At 41.7% G+C, this 19644-nt stretch overlaps 1 protein-coding gene across 1 annotated transcript in view; it reads left to right on the plus strand.

The window, feature by feature from the left end:
• The window catches only part of egl (Egl_like_exo domain-containing protein), a 115388-nt gene that overhangs the window by 41356 nt on the left and 54388 nt on the right, over window positions 1-19644 (plus strand). Inside the window, exon 2 of the mRNA XM_083132152.1 lies at window positions 11499-11579. Coding sequence (XP_082988278.1) covers window positions 11499-11579 — 81 coding nt within the window. The remainder of the gene's footprint in view (window positions 1-11498; window positions 11580-19644) is intronic.

Here is a 19644-nt window from a genome sequence, read left to right on the forward strand (position 1 = left end):
GGGAGGGGTTGGAAATTGCACGGCCGGGCGGGCAATTCATTATGAAGACATTCGCAAGCAACGGCGCTCATTAAAATGCGGGCGTAAAAAGGTTCCCCGAAACACCACCAGGTGCCGTGTTCATTATCACTTGTTTTGTTCAGGCTCCCTTATTTAGATGCGTTCACTGTCTCTCGTGATCTCTCTCCCGTTATTTGCATACATCAGTGCAGCTTCGAAGAGCAACGTAGCAATTTCCACGCTCTTTTTATGCGTCTCACGGACTGAAGAATACGCAGATTTAAATGAGGAGAATATATCGCTCTTTGGGCTGTGTGAAAAGTAAAGATGTCTTCTGTACAGTTCCTTGTCTTCCCGATGGTAACGTCGTTGCCTCATCGTGGGGTCCCGGATTTCGTATCCTTGTGCTAATCGGGACTGGATCTACAGTTTAAATTGGAATCCGAACCACTGTGTGCCTCCACTGGGAATCTAACCCGAGACCCCTTGATTACAAGGCAGCAACGTTAACTTTACGCCACTTGTACCAGGTTCGGTACTCGGTGGAGGCACATAGTGTTTGGGATCCCACTTTAAACGTTAAGTCCAGTCCCGATCCGCCTTTCTGTGCAAAACTTGAACATGAAAACAAACTCAAACATCGCACACTGCCAGGTACAATCACGAACACCTGGGATGTAAGGTACATTCAAGTATTTTTTTTCTTCTACCCTGGATACTACATTCTTGCAGGCAAACGAGGTTCTGGCGCTTGGACTCACATATATAATTCCCTCTGGGATTTGTGTTCCTTCGTCTCATCAGCATTTATCATCGTCGTCGTAATTATGCTACAGTTTCGGAAGAGAGACGTAAAATTAAATCAACCAATAAACACTGCAGTGTCCGAAACTCTGCACAGAATTTAGAGTAGAGACTCCACATATTCTCGATCTCCGATGCAGGTGGAGTGACCAGCGTAATACTTCGGTTGCCTTTATCCAACACGATCTTCGCCCATTGGCGAACTTTTAGATTGGAAGCGACAAACGACACGACAAGCTGCACGTGTCTTGTCGCTTGCTTGCCGTTTTGATTGGGCCTCTTTTTGCCTCGGTCTGTTGTTCGCACATGCGCTGTGAGTGTTTTTCCTTTAGACTGTCGCTTCGGTTTGAAAGCTCCCTAATAGGAAAGTCCATTGGGGGAAGGATCCTGCCTGCGAATCCTTGGGAATCGAATCTGGCTCGCCTGTGTTTGTCAGGCGCTATACTAACTATACTACCGTGACTTGTCTTCAACCCATCTATGTTGAGACCTCTCCCTATGGCTGTCTTTCTCGTAGGTACCCCAGCCCAAGCAAAGATGTACACATGACTGGGCAGATGGCATAAAAGGAGCAGAAATATTGAAAGCATTGCAGCTTTTTGTAACCCCGAACAGTCATCACATTCATTTGACTTTCGTCAGCTGTACATGTTCACCTAGATTTTGAAACTTGTGACAGTGTTGCCAGTGAATGCACATGGTTATGAGCAGAGTTGCATATTTAAAAACATAGAGCTGAAGACACCTCAAACGGATTGGTTGGTTTGAAAATATATGGATGCTAGTTCCAAGTCTCGAGTAGCAGTACCAGACAAACATTAATCCAATACAATTACGTTTTGAAAAGTTGGTAAAAAGAACGTTTTGAAGAGGTTCTAAGGTGCAGAATTTACCTTTTTGTAGACTCGATACTGTTGTGACCTGCAGCTTCTAGTGCTTCTTTTTGCTGACGTCACTTAAAAATAAAGGATTTATATGGCACAAATACCCTGGCAATGTTGTTTGTCATGGCCAAAGCGAATGGGAGTTATGCGTAATGTGCATTTTTTGCTCACAATGCCTAGTGAATGTAGAAAGTACTTATTATTTCACTTAATGGTTGGAGAGAGAATTTATGGAACACATGATCAAGGCTACATTGTTTTTTAATAAGAGATCCAACAGACTAATATTTAACAAAAATGATAAGATTAACTATGACCCGATTTCAAGCTTCTATGAACCATTTTAGTGTGACGTCACTGAACAAGATTGAGTCCAAACTAGGGTTGGCCAGATCCGGATCCTGGCAGATCTGAAATCCGGATCCAGTTGGTTCCGGATCCTAAAATTTTTCGGACCCGGATCCGCGGATCCGGAATTTTCAGATCCGGATCAGGTACTGTCGGATCCGGATCCAAAACTTTCGGATCCGGATCCAGTACTGTCGGATCCGGATCCGGTACTTTTGGATCCGAATCCGGAATTTTCGGATCCGGATCCGTTTTGCCATCCCACATGCGCTTCTTTGGAAAGTAAGAATGTGTTTATAACATATTGTTACCTGCTAATATTCATATATATATATATATATATATATATAATATACATACATACACATATATACGTATATAGTGTGTGTGCGCGATTTGTAATTAATTAATACACATACAAGGGAGGTCCAAGTCTCCCCCTCCGATTTCCATTAAACTTGGCAGGTGTATAGAGGGGCCCAAAGGAAGAAATACGTGTTTTTGTGTTTCAGCTAAAAAACGGTTTTAGGGGGCACCCCCCACCTCAAATGTCAAGATGAGTAGAAATTGAAGTGGGGATCTGACCCCGAAACTACGTAAATATGGCATAGAAAGAAACAGGGGGCATAGGGCCTCTCTATACACCTGCCAAGTTTCATGGAAATCGGAGGGGGACACTTAGATAACCTCCCTTGTTAGTCTTATACTTTGTAATTATATAACACTGCATATATTATAATGTTTTATTTTAATTTGTAAAACTGTAACTGTAGAAAAATTGTATAATTTTTGTATAACATTTCTATCTTGTTATATGTGTTAAAGGTTTCATCCTGGAATGGAATGTCTCACATTTATGTGTGTGTCCATTTCCAATACATTCGAATGAATACATATTCGTTTCAATGGCATTTACAAAATCACCTCTGACATTTTATGTTAAACAAGTAAGATTATTTTTGTGCACGTGTGTGTTAGCCGATGCGTAGCAAAGTATTTTAGGAACAACACTTGAAAAAAATTCTTGTGGGACTAACTAATGAAAAATTTCTTTGTAATCGAAGATCATAATACCTTTTAAGGTGAGGTAATATTATAATGGGATTGAGATACGAAACTCTCGGATCCGGAACTATCGGATCCCGATCCAGATCCGGATCCAGATCCGTAACTTTTGGATCCGGATCCGGATCCGTTTGGCCATCCCTAGTCCAAACAAACCCGTCACATGGTGTTTCCCTATGTGATAGCATTGGATTTTCTAACGAAAGAGGCTACTTTTGAAGTGTGACACGAGTTGTGAAACAAAATTGTGAGGTGTATCGTACATCAGTGTAAAGATGAGATTTCGGAGAATACGTCGGTTTGTTACCCATAATCTCTCTCGTATATCTTATTTTCCTTCTCTTGTCTCTCTGGGTGAAGTGGGGACATTTCTTTGTGTTCCTTTTTCGTCCAGTTAAACCGACCTGCGTGGCGAAGTGGTTAGCACAGCGCTCCACGACATCTGGGGTCTGTGGTTCTGTGTGAGTGTTCTTTCATCATGATCTTCGCGATTAGCCACAAGCGGAGGAATAATAAACCAAATCAATTATCAGTTTTCGTCTATTTCATTATTTCTTTTCTTCAACTCGATTAGCGTACGGTTGACTCAGGATTTTCATACTGTAATTCATCACACATTTTTTTTAAAAAAGTGGTGTTAATTTACGACCACCCTGTAGATATTTGTACATTTGTGTAGGCTATCCGGGAGACGTTATTTCCTTGTACCTGTGCAGCGTTAACGCCTTCGATTTCTTCCGGGGGAAACGAAGAATTATTTGCCCGGAGCTGCCGGAGTTCTCCGGCGCTTTTGCAATATTTTTCCATCAGAAGGGGCCGCCCTAAATAATACAGGATGCAACGGAGCGGCTGAGCGCGGGAAATATGCCCCCGGGGGATGGGGTTTACTTAGGTAAATACGCGACTCCTCCCAATGTTGCCAAATCTCTCCTCCGGGGGCCACCTCCCAGGTAGGAGCCATATTGAATTGGAGCAGTGTTGGCAACTCTCGAAATCTTACCTGCATTGCTGCGAATTGGGCGAAGAAACAAGCTTTTTTGGGGAGGGTAAAAGACATTTGAGGGGTTAAGATCAGAGCACAAGTGGCACATGAGAAAAAGGGACAGCTAAGTAACTTAGTGTACTATGTTTAGCTGTTGAATGACAAACATTGCTGTGCCTCTGTGAGCAACAATTTGACACTTAGGAGATACTTACTTCTGGCACTGAAATGTTGATACTACACAGTTCTAAGTTATACGTGTAACGCAATTTCTTTTTGAAAAGTGTATGATTTTTCAGGCAGCAATCCAGGTGAAGTAGAGTAGTAGTGGTTCTCAACCTTCGGGAGCACGCGGCGCGGTAAATGTAGTCGATTCCCCGATCCCAATAATTTTATACAGTAGTTTTATATTTTTAAATTTATACGTTATTAATATGTAGCCTTTAAATTTAATATAAATAAATAAATTATAGCATAACCATAGAGAGCATCAGTTCGATTATGTCTAGGCTTGTTGACAAATATAAAATTTGCTTTAAATTAATTGATGACTGGATCTAATGGAATATTTTATTTTCCTCTGGTCAATATTATTAAATTAATTTGCTAAGTGCTGATTTTAATTGACGTGTTCCACTTCGAACACCGGGAAATTCAATTAATCAGAATATTTTTCCTTCAGTATAATCGTTAATCAAAATTAGTGCTCAAACTTTATTGGCAGTTGTGCCCCTCTGTCAACATCCAAATTTGGAAGCTTTAAGCAACCCCCTTCCCCACGGTTAGATCGTTTTATCGTTCAACGCCACTCTGGCTAGAACATTTTGTGTTATCGCAGTCGAAAGTCGAACGAAAGGCCTCTCGCGGCCCGTCGGTTGAAAAACACTGACGTTGAGGGTTTTGTGACACTAGAAGTACGCTGTTGCAAGTTGGCTGGAGAAATGAGCGAACCTCAACCTTGTGAAGTGCGGCGCCGATGACGTAACTGGAGAACTTCGAAGGTGAAAATCGGCAATATGAGTAGAAATGTGGATCATGGTTATGTATATGAGCCCTTGCCCTTGGATTGTCGCACCTCTCCTTGGCTCTAGCGTCGGTGTCGACGAACGGCGGTTGGCAACCCTGAGCCAGCCCAGGCGTGACTCGCTCCACTCCATGGCGAGAAGGCAATTTCCTGTCGTAGATTTTAAAACACTTACCTGGGTTAATAAGGCCATTGCATGTTTTAGAGGGAATGAGGGAATATGTCAGCCTCGTTTGCTATTGCACTAACCTGCTCCGTGTGAAACCGCTACCTGTTCAGTTTCCTCTCCCTCCTGCGTCCAGTGTGTGTGTCGTCCATAGTGAGAGTCAGGATTTTATTACAATTGCAAAATAAAAAAAGAGTAAAGTGCTCCCCTGTACATTACACCACACCATAGGGGGTGTGAAGCTAGGGTTCCGCACTTCCTTTATCCCTGCCAAAGGTGGGGGTGATTTGATCAACACCACGCCCCTGGTCGCCTTTACCCCCAGTTTCCTCCAGGTACCCACTTTATACGACGCTGGGAGGGCGCCGGAACCGCTTGAATAGGTGAAAAATGCGGTTTTCGCCCGCCGGGGATCGAACCCGGTCTCTCGCATGCTAGTCAGGCGCCCTTAGGACTGCTATGGACCTTAATTTTTCGAAAACGCAACACCGAAAAATGTTAATTGCCGCAAATAAATGTTCATGTATGTGCAGTAATATGTTCTGAACACATTTTTGATCCAGTAGAAATCGCGAACTAACGCGAATTTGGCATAAGGTACGCATTTCAACATATTATTTGTGCTTTAAAACAAAATCAAAATTACAGCGAAATTTCATTTTTCTTTGTGTTGCATGCTTAAAAAATAAACTGAAATATATACGCATATTTTCTTTCATCTAGGCATTGATTGAATAACACTGCCCTCAGACGCTGCAAATATTGCCAGTACACCTCGTAATTTTGTTAAAGAATAATAATAATAATAATTCAATATGCCATAATTAACTACATAAAATCGTCTGTAATGCATAAAATGCTTTGGAATGTACCGTTCTTTTATCCGATGAAATACCCACACAGACCATTGATAGTTAACAAAATCTCGGTTGCGTGACTTTTCGGACACCCTGTAGCTTGCCCAGGTCAATTCAGATCGGGTTGCCTGTCACTTCCAGTCATCGAGTGCTGGACTCGTGATCTTGCCATCGACGATCCCAGGTTCGAATCCTTGCTCTTCCTTTGTGACTGTTTCTTCATAGATTTTATCCAATCACACATCCTCATCGTTATGATTAGCCTAAAGGGACAAAAAGGCGACGTGAAATAAGATAAATACCAAAAAACTATTGGTCCTATTTTGCCATATTTCCTGCAGGATACAATTTGCCCCAAATGGGGAGAGGGGTATAACCCTATCCAGTCTTCCTTTCGCATGACACGGGGGTGGGGAGGATTTCCCCGATAGGTATACCGGTGACATTTTGTATCGCCATATATTAGTCATTGTATTTATAGATAAGGGCCTCCCGATGACTCATTCGCCTTATAATTAAGGGAGCCCGGGTTCGAATCCCACTTTAAATCGCAGGTCCAGTGTGTGCAGAAACCAACTTTTATAAAGAAGTTTGCATCCGTGTATTTAGTAGATATATCACCGCGGTTAACCAAAAGGATCGAAATGCGACGTTAAATTAAGTAAACCAATCAAGTTGTTCTATACATGACCCCGTGGTCTTATATATTTTGTATTGATACGGGTGCAGCCATGGGTGTCCGGAAGGGGAGGGCAAGGGAGGGGCCGTGTCCCCCCTGGAAAATGAAAGTCAACCAAAAAATATGTATTTCACACATATAATTTCATTTTAGCCATAATAATATGTGTTAATTATTGCATTAACATCATAAATTCAAATTTAAGCAATGTTTTTTTTTTTAGGGAACTACACTGTTTTGGGGGAAAATGTGACTTCTTTGCCTCCCTGGAAAAATCCTGCGGACGTCCATGGGTGCAGCGCGTCGTGTGTTATTAAATCACGATTTAGTCTACGAATGCGGGACACACTTTTTTTCTGGGAGGGGGATTAAAAACATTTTTGTTATTTAGCGTCGCTTTTCTTCCGATTTTTGGTTAATCGCGACGATGATGTGTGATATGATGAAACTGCTGAAAAGACACTCGCGTAGAACATCCATACCCAGACCGAAATTCGAACCCGGGATCCTTGCCATCGTACCTCACTCTGCCACGGAGATCGGCCAGTAATAGCCTAAATGTTTCTCAATGCAGAATCAATTTATTTATTATTAACGATCCTTTTTTTTTTTTTAGCAACTTGATGGCTGTACTTTCAAATAGTTCCGTTCCTTATTTTAAATTGAATTAGGCTGCGTTAAAATGGACTTGGAAAGAAACTTTTTCCATTATTAAAGGGCAAGGGAAGAAATTGGCGTTGCCAAATAATAAACAAGCCTTCCTCAAGTGCAGGAACCCCCCCGGGAAATATCCATAATCCTGGCGGTGGGTTTCAATTTTCCATCCGGCACACCTGAAGCATCTCTCCCGTGGAGGGGGGAGCGGGGTCGGGATGAGTTAGGGGGCGTCGGGCTCAAATTTAAAGCTTAGCGGAGAGTTCGAGAAGCGCCGGCCAATGGGAACGAATTCCCGAGCGGGGGGAAAGGCGGAGATGGATTAAGATGACCACGGCAAGGCCGAGTGGATCCCCCGCGAAGAATGAATCACGCTCGCGCCACGTTGCCGGGTCTCCATGGCAACCGGGGCAATCGAAACCACGCGAAGGGGGTTGATTGCGCCACAAAGGCCACCCGAACTGCCCGGAAAAAAATAGTTGTCGCCCCACTGCTTAGTGGCGTGCCACAGCTTGAAGGTTGGGGGGTAAAGTTTACTCAAAAGTTAAGAGCTGTGAAAATAGCTTTGTGCTCTTTACAGGGTGTATCCAGAATTTTCTAATGGGGGGTAAGGTCGTATTTAGAGGAATGTAAGGATAAATTTAGAGCTGGAATGACCATAAATTATCAATTTAGTGTGGGTGAATGAAATTTTGGTGGGTGTTAGGAGTGTGTGGATAAGTCACTGGATGATACTACTTTGTAAGATGTAGAAGAAATGTAGAACAGAAAACTCCTTTAGTGACGGATTGGCGCTCTGCGACGTCAGAGGTCACGGGTTAGAATCCAGGTTTGGGCACTGATGTTCTTTGTGAGTGCCCTTTCATCAATTTCATTATTATTAGGAAATGTACTTAATCACTTCAGTGAGGAGAATCTCAGTTCAGAAACGATGACCCTCGTAGCCGACCTCCGTGGCGGAGTGGTTAGCATAGCGCGCTACGACGTCAGGAGTCCCGGCCGGGGCATGGGTGTTCTTTGTTAGTGTCCCTTCATCATATCATTACTCATCTTCATCTTCGCGATTATCCAAAAGTTTCGAAATAAACTAAATCAATCAATAAACTATAATCCTCGTACCGCAACCTGTCTCAGTCTTCTGCAACACACAGTCGTGACTCGCTTCAAGCGGGAACCATTTCGTTGCTATGGTAACAGTGAGATGTTCGACATGTCGTTTACACGGGTGTCTTCTCAGTTCGAAAGCGAAGAATATTTTGTGATCACTGATTTGAATTTTTAAGATTAAAAAAATTGACAGTGTAGAAATTCGGAAAACATGAATTAATTACAGCCCCCCCCCTACACACCCCGAGCCCAGCGCATTTATTTTTCGATTGAAACGCGGCAGTTTGGCGAGATGCACACACAGGTCTTAATCTCATCATACAACAAGAAAAAGTAACTTGAGTCAATGGACCCTCGCAGCTTTCATTATATATTAACCTTTAGTTTCGAGCTGAGCATTACAATGTTGCATCCGGAAATTTCCATTGCAGGGTGTAAGTTCATATTTAGGGGTGGATTAGGGTAAATGAGCCAAAGTGACCGTAATAGTGGACCTTAGTGAAACAATGTGGCGTGTGTGGATAAATCACTGTGCAGAATCCCACAGTGTACAGCTCGACCATTCGGAATAGCAGAACTGTGAGATAGAAGTTCTCAAAGGTTTTCCCGCCAATTTCCTGTCGCTGGGAACATGTTGAAACCTGCCCTTCCGTTTGGAATGAACTGACCAGGGATGTTCCCAGCAGGGAATTTTCCCGGTAATGGGAAATTTTGGAGCAGAAAATTACAGGAAAGGGAAATTAGACGTCCTGTATTACATACTACACAATAGCTTATTTTCGACAAACGGTTACTTCTGTTTGTCCTCTTCTGGTGGAGTGCCGTCTTTCGTTTCAACCTGAATTGAAAAGTGTTAGAACTTTCAATAGTTAATAGTAAAGACTTAAGATAAAGAAAATTTTGTAAAATTAATGTCTAATAGAAAGGAAAATAATTAAGTACATGGTACAACATTCACAAGATTCATCCACCTCCAATTAACATACCAATCTTCGACCCCCCCCCCCGCCCATAAAAGTGTTTTCAAGGACCTAATTTGATTCTGAATTTGCCTCTACCTCCTAAAATCATTTTAAGGACGAAAAGGGAAATTTCTCCCTGTGCCAGGAACGTGCATGGGACTTCAGTGTTGCACCCCGCAGCTTTTGGAGCAAATGTTCAACACACTTCGACCACTTGTTACTTTGTGACTGAGATTTGTTGTTGTTATTCAAATGGTAGTCAAATGCCAATAGACAATAGAACAAACAAAATCACACTCTTACGAGGGGCGATCAGGTTGCTCTGACCCTAACATAGAAAGAGCGGCAATAGAGTTTCAATTTTATTTTTATTTTTCAACATACTCCCCTGCAACTCCAATGCACTTCTCCCATCGGTGCTCCAACGCGTGGATACCTTGCAAAGAAAAATCTTCCGACTGGTCCTCCAACCATGAGTCCACAGCCCTTATCACCTCAGAATCATCAGAAAATTTTTGCCCACGAATGTCATTCTTCAAATGTTTGAACAAATGGAAATCACTGGGGGCCAAATCTGGGGAATAGGGTGGGTGGGGCAGCAATTCGAACGATGCATCTGCGATAGCGGCCCTCGCAATGCGTGAGGTGTGGACAGGTGCATTGTCCTGGTGAAGGAGCACACCACGGGTCAACATCCCACGCCTCTTTTTCTTGATGGAATCACGTAATTTCTTGATTAGGTCACTGTAGTATGTGCCAGTGATGGTTTGGCCTCTTTGTAGATAGTCCACAAGAAGAACACCCTTGCAGTCCCAGAAAATTGAGGCCATCACCTTCTTGGCTGACGTTTGTACCTTGAACTTCTTCGTTGGTGGAGAATGTGGGTGTTTCCACTCCATGCTTTGTGATTTTGTTTCTGGGTCGAAGTGATGGACCCATGTTTCATCCATAGTTACAAATCGGGCAAGAAAATCGTCTATATCAGCACGAAACTTGGCAAGAAGTTCTTGACTGATGAGCACTCGGGTGCGCTTCTGATCTGGGGCGAGGTTTCGAGGGACCCATCTTGCAGCAATTTTTTTCATTTGCAATTCCGGGGTAATTATGTTTTGCACAGTGCCATATGACAGGCCACACATATCAGCAACATGACGGATAGTGACTCGACGATCCTTCAGCACGATATCGTGGACTTTGTTAATGTTTTCGGTCGTCATGACAGTTTTTGGTGCTCCACCTGCATGTTCATCCTCACACGACTCTCTCCCACAATTAAATTCACGACACCATCTCTTCACCATATTGTATGAAGGAGCACTGTCCCCTAATGTATCCACCAAGTCCTCATGAATTTTGGATACCGTCCACTTCTTCTTCACAAAATATTTAATCACAGCTCTCACCTCAGTTTTCTCCATTCTGGCACATTGACACAACTTCACTCAGTTAAACCCCTGTAAAAAGAAAACTGTACGTTACTTAGACTTGCAATTCAGATTGAAAGCATATAAAGGATCACTAAACAATAACAAAATAAAAAATCAATCGTGACGTCATTCCTTCTATGTTAGGGTCGGAGCAACCTGATCGCCCCTCGTAACTTCGTGGCAACACTAACTACTCCACCACACACACATTAAATCAGGAATTTTAATTTATTTAAATGCAGTCTCTTTTGTGCGTGGATATGTTATTCGAACTGGACTTACCCGCGACTTTGTCAGTTAATTTTTCCATCTTCAATCAAGCGTTTGGAAGTAAAACAAATTAATCAACCTGTTAATGAAATAGTGACCCACCTTAAACTTTAGAATCAGTGTTTACATGAAATATTCTTGAAATAAATTTTGGTAGACATGAAGTATGATTTCCTTGTTTTTTTATGTAATTAATTGTATGTTGCATATAATAATGATTATTAGTTTTGTAAAATGGTCATTTCAATTTGTTATACTTTTCTTTGCAGGTGGTGCATGATTGTAGGAATGACAGCGTCTCTCTCTTCAACCAGTTCGGTATCACGTTGAAAAGCGTCTTCGACACACAGGTAAGGGAACGCACATTAATTTAGGATATAGATGTATACAGTGGCGTGGCCAGTATTTTGGAAAAGGGGAGGTTATATATTAGTCAGCCCTCATTTTGCCATATTTTTCTACCTTGGCGTTCTTTTCTTTAGGAATATTGAGCCAAGGGGGAATGGCCCCCACCCCCTTTGGGCCCGCCACTGGGCGTATGTAAATTCAGAACATAATGTATTCGTCGGGTTAAAAAGGCATCCGTGTCTGTGTAGAATAACTGAAAAATCTGGCAGTCTTCTTCCCGGGAAACTGTGGAGCAGGCGAACGAAGAAAAGTCCTCTGCTTAAGTAGGACTCGAGAGGGTTCGACCAATGAAAACGTAATAGGGGAAGTGAGTTAATGGAATAGAGAGCACGGCTGCAGCTACCGGCTGTTTGCTCTGCTCCACCACTCGCTTTCTCCCCTTCTATACCATTATGCGCGGTCTTGCTACACAGATTCCTGAGAGAGTGTGTAACCCCTGATAAATTTGTGTGTTCTTGCTGTCGACTTGTAAACCAAAGGTCCCGTATACGATTCCCAATCAGCTTATATGCTGTGTGCATAAGATGGGACTGAAGTAAACCGCTAAATTAAACTTCGCGTTTTGCGATCGGAATGTTGCACCGCGTGACCGTCATGCAAATTGTCCATGTGCACAGTGTCTGGCTGTCGCAGTTCGTCCTTTTAAACTTGTCAAGGATGGATCAGAAACAAGTTGCGAAAAGCCATTCCGGCAGGGAGGAGCCGTCTGGGTGACCTTGACAACTTCTTTGCGGATGCCGGAGACCTCTGGTGCTGGGAATTCGTATTAGAACGAGTTGCAAAGTATTCCCTTCGTGAGCAGAATGTGATAATTATAATTAGCTACGTTATCAAACACGTCGGCATGAAGATGCCAGACACGATTCTCCCTGGAATCCGAGACTGCGCCAAGTTTTTAAAACTTGGAGGTGAAGGGTCCAGCAGAGTATTAAATTAAGTCATTTGTTGACAGCACTGCCAAAATCTTAAATGTAACCATGGACGCCCGCAAGATTTTTTCCAGCCGACCTCTGGGCTGTGTGTTTAGCACGGAGCGCTACGACGCCAGGTATCCCGGGTTCGAATCCCGACCTGGGCATGGGTGTTCTTTGTGAATGCCTTTTCATTAATTTCACCATGTTATCACACATCCTCCTGTTCGCGGTTAGCCAAAAGCGAAATAAAATGAACCAAATCAATCACTGAATGTTTTTTCCAGGGAGGGGCAAGGAAAGTATTTCTTCCCCTGGGGAAACTGCATATTCTCCCCCTCCCCACAGTAGTGATGCAAAGGTCTTCAAAATAAGACCAATATTGTACTTGATAGACTACTCAATACTAAGAAAAAGTTTTCACAAAATTGATAGGAAGAAGGTCTAAATATGGGCTAAGGTTTAAATATGGGTTTTGGAGTTATCAGCGCTCCCGGGTGCTGCAGCCTTTCAGAGGCTATTGGAACTGGTTATCTGTCAAGGACAAAGGTTGCGGCGCCAATTCGCTAGATAATGTGGTGGTTAGTTTCAGCCTTGGACGCTGTTATAGAATTGCGACCTCCGAAAACTTTTTGCAGGTATGTTTTAACTCAGCGTTTTCTGAATTCTCATCTGCTTTGTATATGTTATGATATTAGCGGGACATAAAACAAATGTGGGCTTTTATAATGCCATGATTTTTTTTTTGGTGAAATATGTACCACAGAGAGCGAAAATAAATTGAAGAAGAAAAATAGCGTGATGGTCTAAATATGGGCTATGACATGAGGTCTAATGTTGAGATCACATTTTCAACAAATATTTGTATGTTTTTCTTAATTTCGATTTTTCCCTTTCGTGATTTTCAAAACAACAGATTATTCATAAATATGAATTTTATGTTTTAGCGATAAATAACTTTTTTTAAAATTTAAATTGCTATTTGTGATATTGCCACTAGTAGCCCATATTTAGACCACAATTTTGAAATATATCATTTTACCATTTTTTGGAAATTGCTTATTTTTTTAAAAAATGGAGACCTTCTATACTTTAACATGCTATTACATTTAAGTATATATTTCATAGTGCATTTTAAAGGCAGGTGCTTGAAAATATTAATTTTTTTCTCCGAAAATGACAACATAAAAAGGGGGCCCATATTGACACCTAAAATTTAAATTACCCTAGGAGGCACTTTGTCCAGCCTTCGTAAATCTAGCTCCTTAATCAGTTTGAAGTTGTTGTTGAGTTTTCTTTTCTCCATAAGGAATACATGGGATTATGAAAATTCTAACTCATCATATTTTTCAAGTGTCGTGTCTAGCTTAATAATCGACATAAAAAAATGCTTCCACTTGCAACATGGGGAGAAATTCATACTCCTGCATACGCCCAGACTTCTTTTTAGTAGCATTGCTCATTCCGACGATATTGAAATAAATGCACACATGGTGCGTAACTGTAACTCCTCACCTTAACGTATTTTTTTTAAAAAAATGGCATACAAAAAATGCGTCCTCTGGCATTAGCAGTAAATGAACGTGATAAAGATAAATGGATAGTCCGGTAACAAAGTCTCAGTTTTGCTAGTGAACTCGGACTAGGGGAGAGTTGAGGGTGTCGGTCGGCAATAAGTTATTGCGCCATTTGCCCTGCTGTGGGCATGAGAGTAGAACCCAAGAGCTCCTTCGGAAGAGCCTTGCACTTGGCGTTATGTGAAAGGGCCTTCGCTGCTTCCTTCCTCCAGCCCATTATGGTAATCCTACAAGGCCCTTCGCTCGTGTTAAAGCTGCTTGGTGGTCGACTGTTACGGCAGTTGGGGAAAATAGCATTATGTAACACCCTGTTCGTTGCTCTGTCTTTGTGACGGCATATCTTCAATAAACACTTCTTAATACATAGGGTGACCCTTTCAGAAAGCACCAGAGTAACGAAGCTCTCGGTCTGGACTAAAAGCCAGTCTTACCTTCTGTGGGCTTGTGTTGTCCTGTCCATGAGTGTTCGTGATTGCCGGTTCATTAGCTTCTTCTTATCATTCATTCTCATCTTTGCAATTAGCCAAAAGTGGCACATGAGTGAAGTAAAGTAAATTAACAACTTCATCTGTGGTTTCAGTGTTTATACATATTGTTTAAGTCAAGCAAGTCAAGTGATAAGTCAAGCAAATCAAAGTCCGGGATATCATAGAGACATTATAAGAAACTGGAAAAGTAATTTGCCTTGTAATCAAGGGGTCCCGGGTTTGATACCCGGTGGATGCACATAGTGATTCGGATCACACTTTAAATTCTAAGCACAGTCCCGGTTAGCTTACATGCGTCAAGTGCACCTGGAACACACTTAACCTCCTCCCCATTGTCGTTATCAGCCAAAAGTTTCAGAAAAGTGATACTGGACATTGATTTTTCTCATGTGTAAACACATCCAGTTGCTACAACAGATTCAGTATTATGTAAAAGGAAAGAACAGACACAACAGTATGGCATGCTTTCATATTTCCACTCTAAAAGATACTGTAAGTTGAGTTTAAATAAGTTCAAACACTACAAAATGTTCTGGAGGTACCTGGGATAAGTCGGGGGAACTATTTTGACAAGAGGGGCAATCCGCCTTTACGCATATCCAAAACATGCTCATTTATATTCCTTGTGACATAAACTTAGCTCCAACACTTGGAAAACTATCAAAATTTATAGTTTAAAATAGTTTCGTTGTCCTCTGTAGATAAAGGGCTGGACTTTAGTTTCCACGATAACGGAAACTGGGATATCACATGCTGGGTTTGTGGATATTTCCAGGTTGCTGTATATTGTATTCGTGAGTTCTTCACGTTTTATGAACGATAGCTTGCCCTGTATCATGTGTGAAATCCGTATGGATATGGGAGAAAGTTTTGTATTCATTCTCGTGTGTGCCAGTTCATTCCATTCAACTAGCTGCATGATGTGAAACCATTCCATTGGTAGTTTGTATTGGCCGTACCGTGTGAACACGGGGAGTGTCACGTGATGTTTACGTGCGAATTGGTGTGATGTCAGTGTTTACATCTTGCAGGTCTGATGTAGAAATACATTACGGCAGCGTTTGTGAAATAGTTTGCATAAGCAAATTAATATTTTCACATAAAAATTGATATGCTTTTTGTAATTTAGCGTCACTTTTCTGCTCTTATGGTTAATCGCGACGATTAGGAGGAGTGGTATGGTGAAATTGATGAAGGGACAGTCAGAAAGAACAGCCATTCTCAGGCCGGGATTTGAACCAGGAACCCCTGGCGTCGTAGCGTGCTGTGCTAACCATTCCGTCACGGAGGTGGGCTTTCACACAAAATAAAATACCAAGAACTAGAGTTTGTGGAATGAAGTAAATAACGCAAGTCGGAAATGTTTGGAGAGGTACAGGCAATTCACATGTTACATCGATGAGGGTTACGGGTTCGAATCTCGGCCCGAGTCTGGGCGTTCTTTGTGAGCGTTCCTTTATCATATCACATCGTCTTTTTCGCGATTAGCAAAAAGTGTCAGAAAAACGAAGTAAAAGAACAAATCAATCTATGATGATACCCGAGTGACCGGAAGTAATATCCACGTCGAACTACGGCCGTGTAAAAATGTCCTCACGGGAGTTTCAGATACAGTACTGAAAGGCAAATTTTATACTGAAACTGTAGCAATAGGATTTAAAGAAAAACTTACACATACATTCTTAACGATTGCGGGGCAGCATATCGAAAAGTGACCGATATAAGAAGGAAAGACTTGTAGTGGGATTGTGAAAGAGCTTTAGGGTGCGGTTGGCCAGATTAAAATTAGTGATTAGGAATTCAATTTGTAATTTCAAGACACAAGCTTTATTTTAATAACTCATCGAGAAGTAGTGGAATTCGAATTCGTTAGACTTGTGTGATATTGTATGGAGTGAGGGAGAGAAATCTCTGAGGTGAAAGTTAGAAGTTAGCCGTTTTTCTCTTCATTTTGACGTCATTTATTGCAGCAGTCGTCACGAGGAGTAATTTAAATGTTGCAGCACGAAGTAACTTGACAGATTTGCAAACACCACTGAGTTAAAAATAAGTGCAAACGTGCCGTTTCAAAGCCGTAAAGTTAATAACCGTTAGAAATTAGCCTTGCACATCATGTGCACTTTTCAACCCAGGGTGTAGCCTATATTCAGCGGCCGTGTTTCAGTCTTAGGGCCGAAAACAACAAAACTAACCCTTGACAAAGTAGAGAATACACATTGTAACTTTCGTCGGCGTGGATGGTGTAAGAGAAACTGAAAAATTCTATTAGATCAAGCGACTAACAATTAATTTAAACCTAATTTTATATTTGTCAGCAATCTAGATTATAGTCGAACTATTGATGACATCATGATTTATTAATATTTAATTTGAAGGGTACCTATTAATTAGTGTATCAAGAATAAAATACATTACGAGGCATCGACTTAAAAATACCGAAGGTTGAGAACCACTATTAGAGCAGTTGGTTTGTTTATAAACTGTAGGTATCTCCCGATTGGCACTTATACACAAAGTTCTCCACAACTTTACTTGTGTAAGCGGTTAAGCTGATCCATAATTGAGATGGCTACATTTCGTGAATGTCAGGGAGTACGATTAAAGCTCATATGACGTCACCGCTCGGGGTTACTGCGCTTGGAAGCTGGAAGGGTGCCATTTGCGCTCTCTTCATGGATGGTGTTTACTTCCGTTTATTGCCTGCTCCCAGCTGTTCCTCTGAAACATTTACGCGCGTGGAAGGCCCGAGCCACGGCAAGTGTCGGATCTATACTTAGTGTAACGGGATTCAGCTGAGATCGTGTTAAAATGTTGTTTTTTCTACCGTTGAGGCTCCGGTGCGCTGTATATTGTGGTTTGGTTTTGTCAAGTCAGTAGAGTCTGACTGCCATGCGAAAAGCCTGGGTTTGATTCCTGCATTCTAAAAAATCTGCAACCGAGTTGACTCCAAAAGTGGTGTAAAGGGTGTTAAAGGCCTCCATTTTGACAGCAAATGGTGTAACTTTGATCGATTGAATTAGATTATTTTACGTCGCTTTTCTCCCACCTTTCACCAGTCGCGACGCTGAGGATGACGATGATATGATGGAATTGATGAGAGACATTCCCAAAGAACATCCATGCTCAGACTGGGATTCGAACACAGGACCCCTGGCGTCGTAGCTCGTTGTACTAACCGCTCCGGCGCAGAAGGTGTAACGACAAAGTAAAGATGATGCTAAACAACGGTAATTCCGCATTAAGACCAAATGGACTGTCATGAATATGGGGTTCTTGTTCTCACGTGGAATATCTTCCGACAATGTTCCTGCATAAAGCTCATCCAGCCTCTGATTAATGGGCACCTTGAAGGGGGTAAATCCGACCGGAGCGTGCTGCTGATGACATCATCTCCAGTTTGTCTGAGGCCTCGCCGATGGCGCAGTGGTAGCGTCGCCGCCTTGTAATCAAGGGGTCCCGGGTTCGATACCCGGTGGAGGCACATATTGGTTCGGATCCCAATTTAAACTGTAGGTCCAGTCCCGCCTTACTGCGCATAAAGTGGACTTAAAACACAAAAACAATCAATCAATCCAGTTTGTCTGGGAGCGAGACTGTGCCTTCTTGGCACAGGGTATAACTTTACTGCCTCTGATTAGTGCTTTTATCAGATTTTCTAAAGTCGCCTGTTTATTTAATTCCGCTTTATTATGTTTTCTTAAGTCTTTTGTGCATTGTAATTGTTTATTTCCATACTTTGTAGCGGGATGGTGTAAGGAGTGACCCTTTGTGAAGACACCCAAATGTCAACCTCTCTTCCACGCAGTACACCCTGGACTGCAATTTCCGGACTAACGAGGCTCTGGCGTCTGAAACTGCAGCCAGGATAATCTTCTGTAGGTGTTGAGTCGCCCGTATGTGTTTCTGATTGTCCTTTCATCCATCTCATCGTGTAACCATTCATCCTCATCTTCGCGATTAGCCAAAAGAGGTAGAATAAAGCGAAGTAAAGTAAATCAATCAGTCAATCATACTTTTTAGCCTACTTTAGAATCTTATTTATTTATAGTGCCTAGCTGATGCTACTTTTAAGCCGACACTCTTACCGATTCTTGAAAATTATAACAGAAAAATTGTACAAAATCTTGATTAATATTAGTGGGTGAGAATTCCATTCCAATTGAAAGCAATAATTTACCATATCTCTGCTTTAAAATATTCGAAAAATACATCAGAATATAAAGAATACCTGTTACGTAATCATAAAATACAGGTTTTTCACCTAATATTGGTACAAAACCAATAGAAACCAAAATTTTGCATAACTTTCAGGATATTTACACTGCGCGGAAGTGTCGCATAGCATTTTTGCGGACCCCGCGAACTATTAAAATGATGGAAAAGTATCGGCCGCTATCGGTAAATATTATCCAACCGATACTTTCCGGCATTAATATAGGATCAGTCTTATTTATTATTATTATTATTATTGAATGGCAGTGAATTAATAAAAATCCGTAATAGATAATTTAGATGATAATATATTACAAATTGTAGAAATTGGACGTGATGGTGTATCTGGCCATTGATGTGCTCAGCATTAGAGGTATACCTAAAAAAATTCTTGAAATTTAATGTTACTATCAATATATTATTGTACATCGTATGTATTTCATCCCTGTAATTGTTTTACTAGATTTACTGCTGTATTAGGTTACTGACCTCAGCACTTAAACTATTATTATGGCCATACTATTTCCGTAAAGTTTCACATCGAAACGTTACCCTTGCTCTTTAGAGCTGCAGAAAGTGCGCCGAATGAGAGTGTATCGCCCAACCGCCATTTCTGAAAATGCAGTTGCTGCATTGTAGTTGATTAATGTCGCTTCTCTGCGGCTGACATTTTCAGCAGAATGAAGGTTGCCCAAATGGCACGTGTTGATCTTTTCCCCGTGGCGGGGCCATCAGTCATTGCGCGCGCCACGTGGCGGTGACGTCACCAAATGTCCCACTGGCGCAATCGAATTCATGTTAATACAATTCAGTCTTTAA

The sequence above is a fragment of the Lepisma saccharinum genome, chromosome 12, assembly GCF_977018435.1.
Source record: "Lepisma saccharinum chromosome 12, izLepSacc3.1, whole genome shotgun sequence".
Lineage (NCBI taxonomy): Eukaryota > Metazoa > Arthropoda > Insecta > Zygentoma > Lepismatidae > Lepisma > Lepisma saccharinum.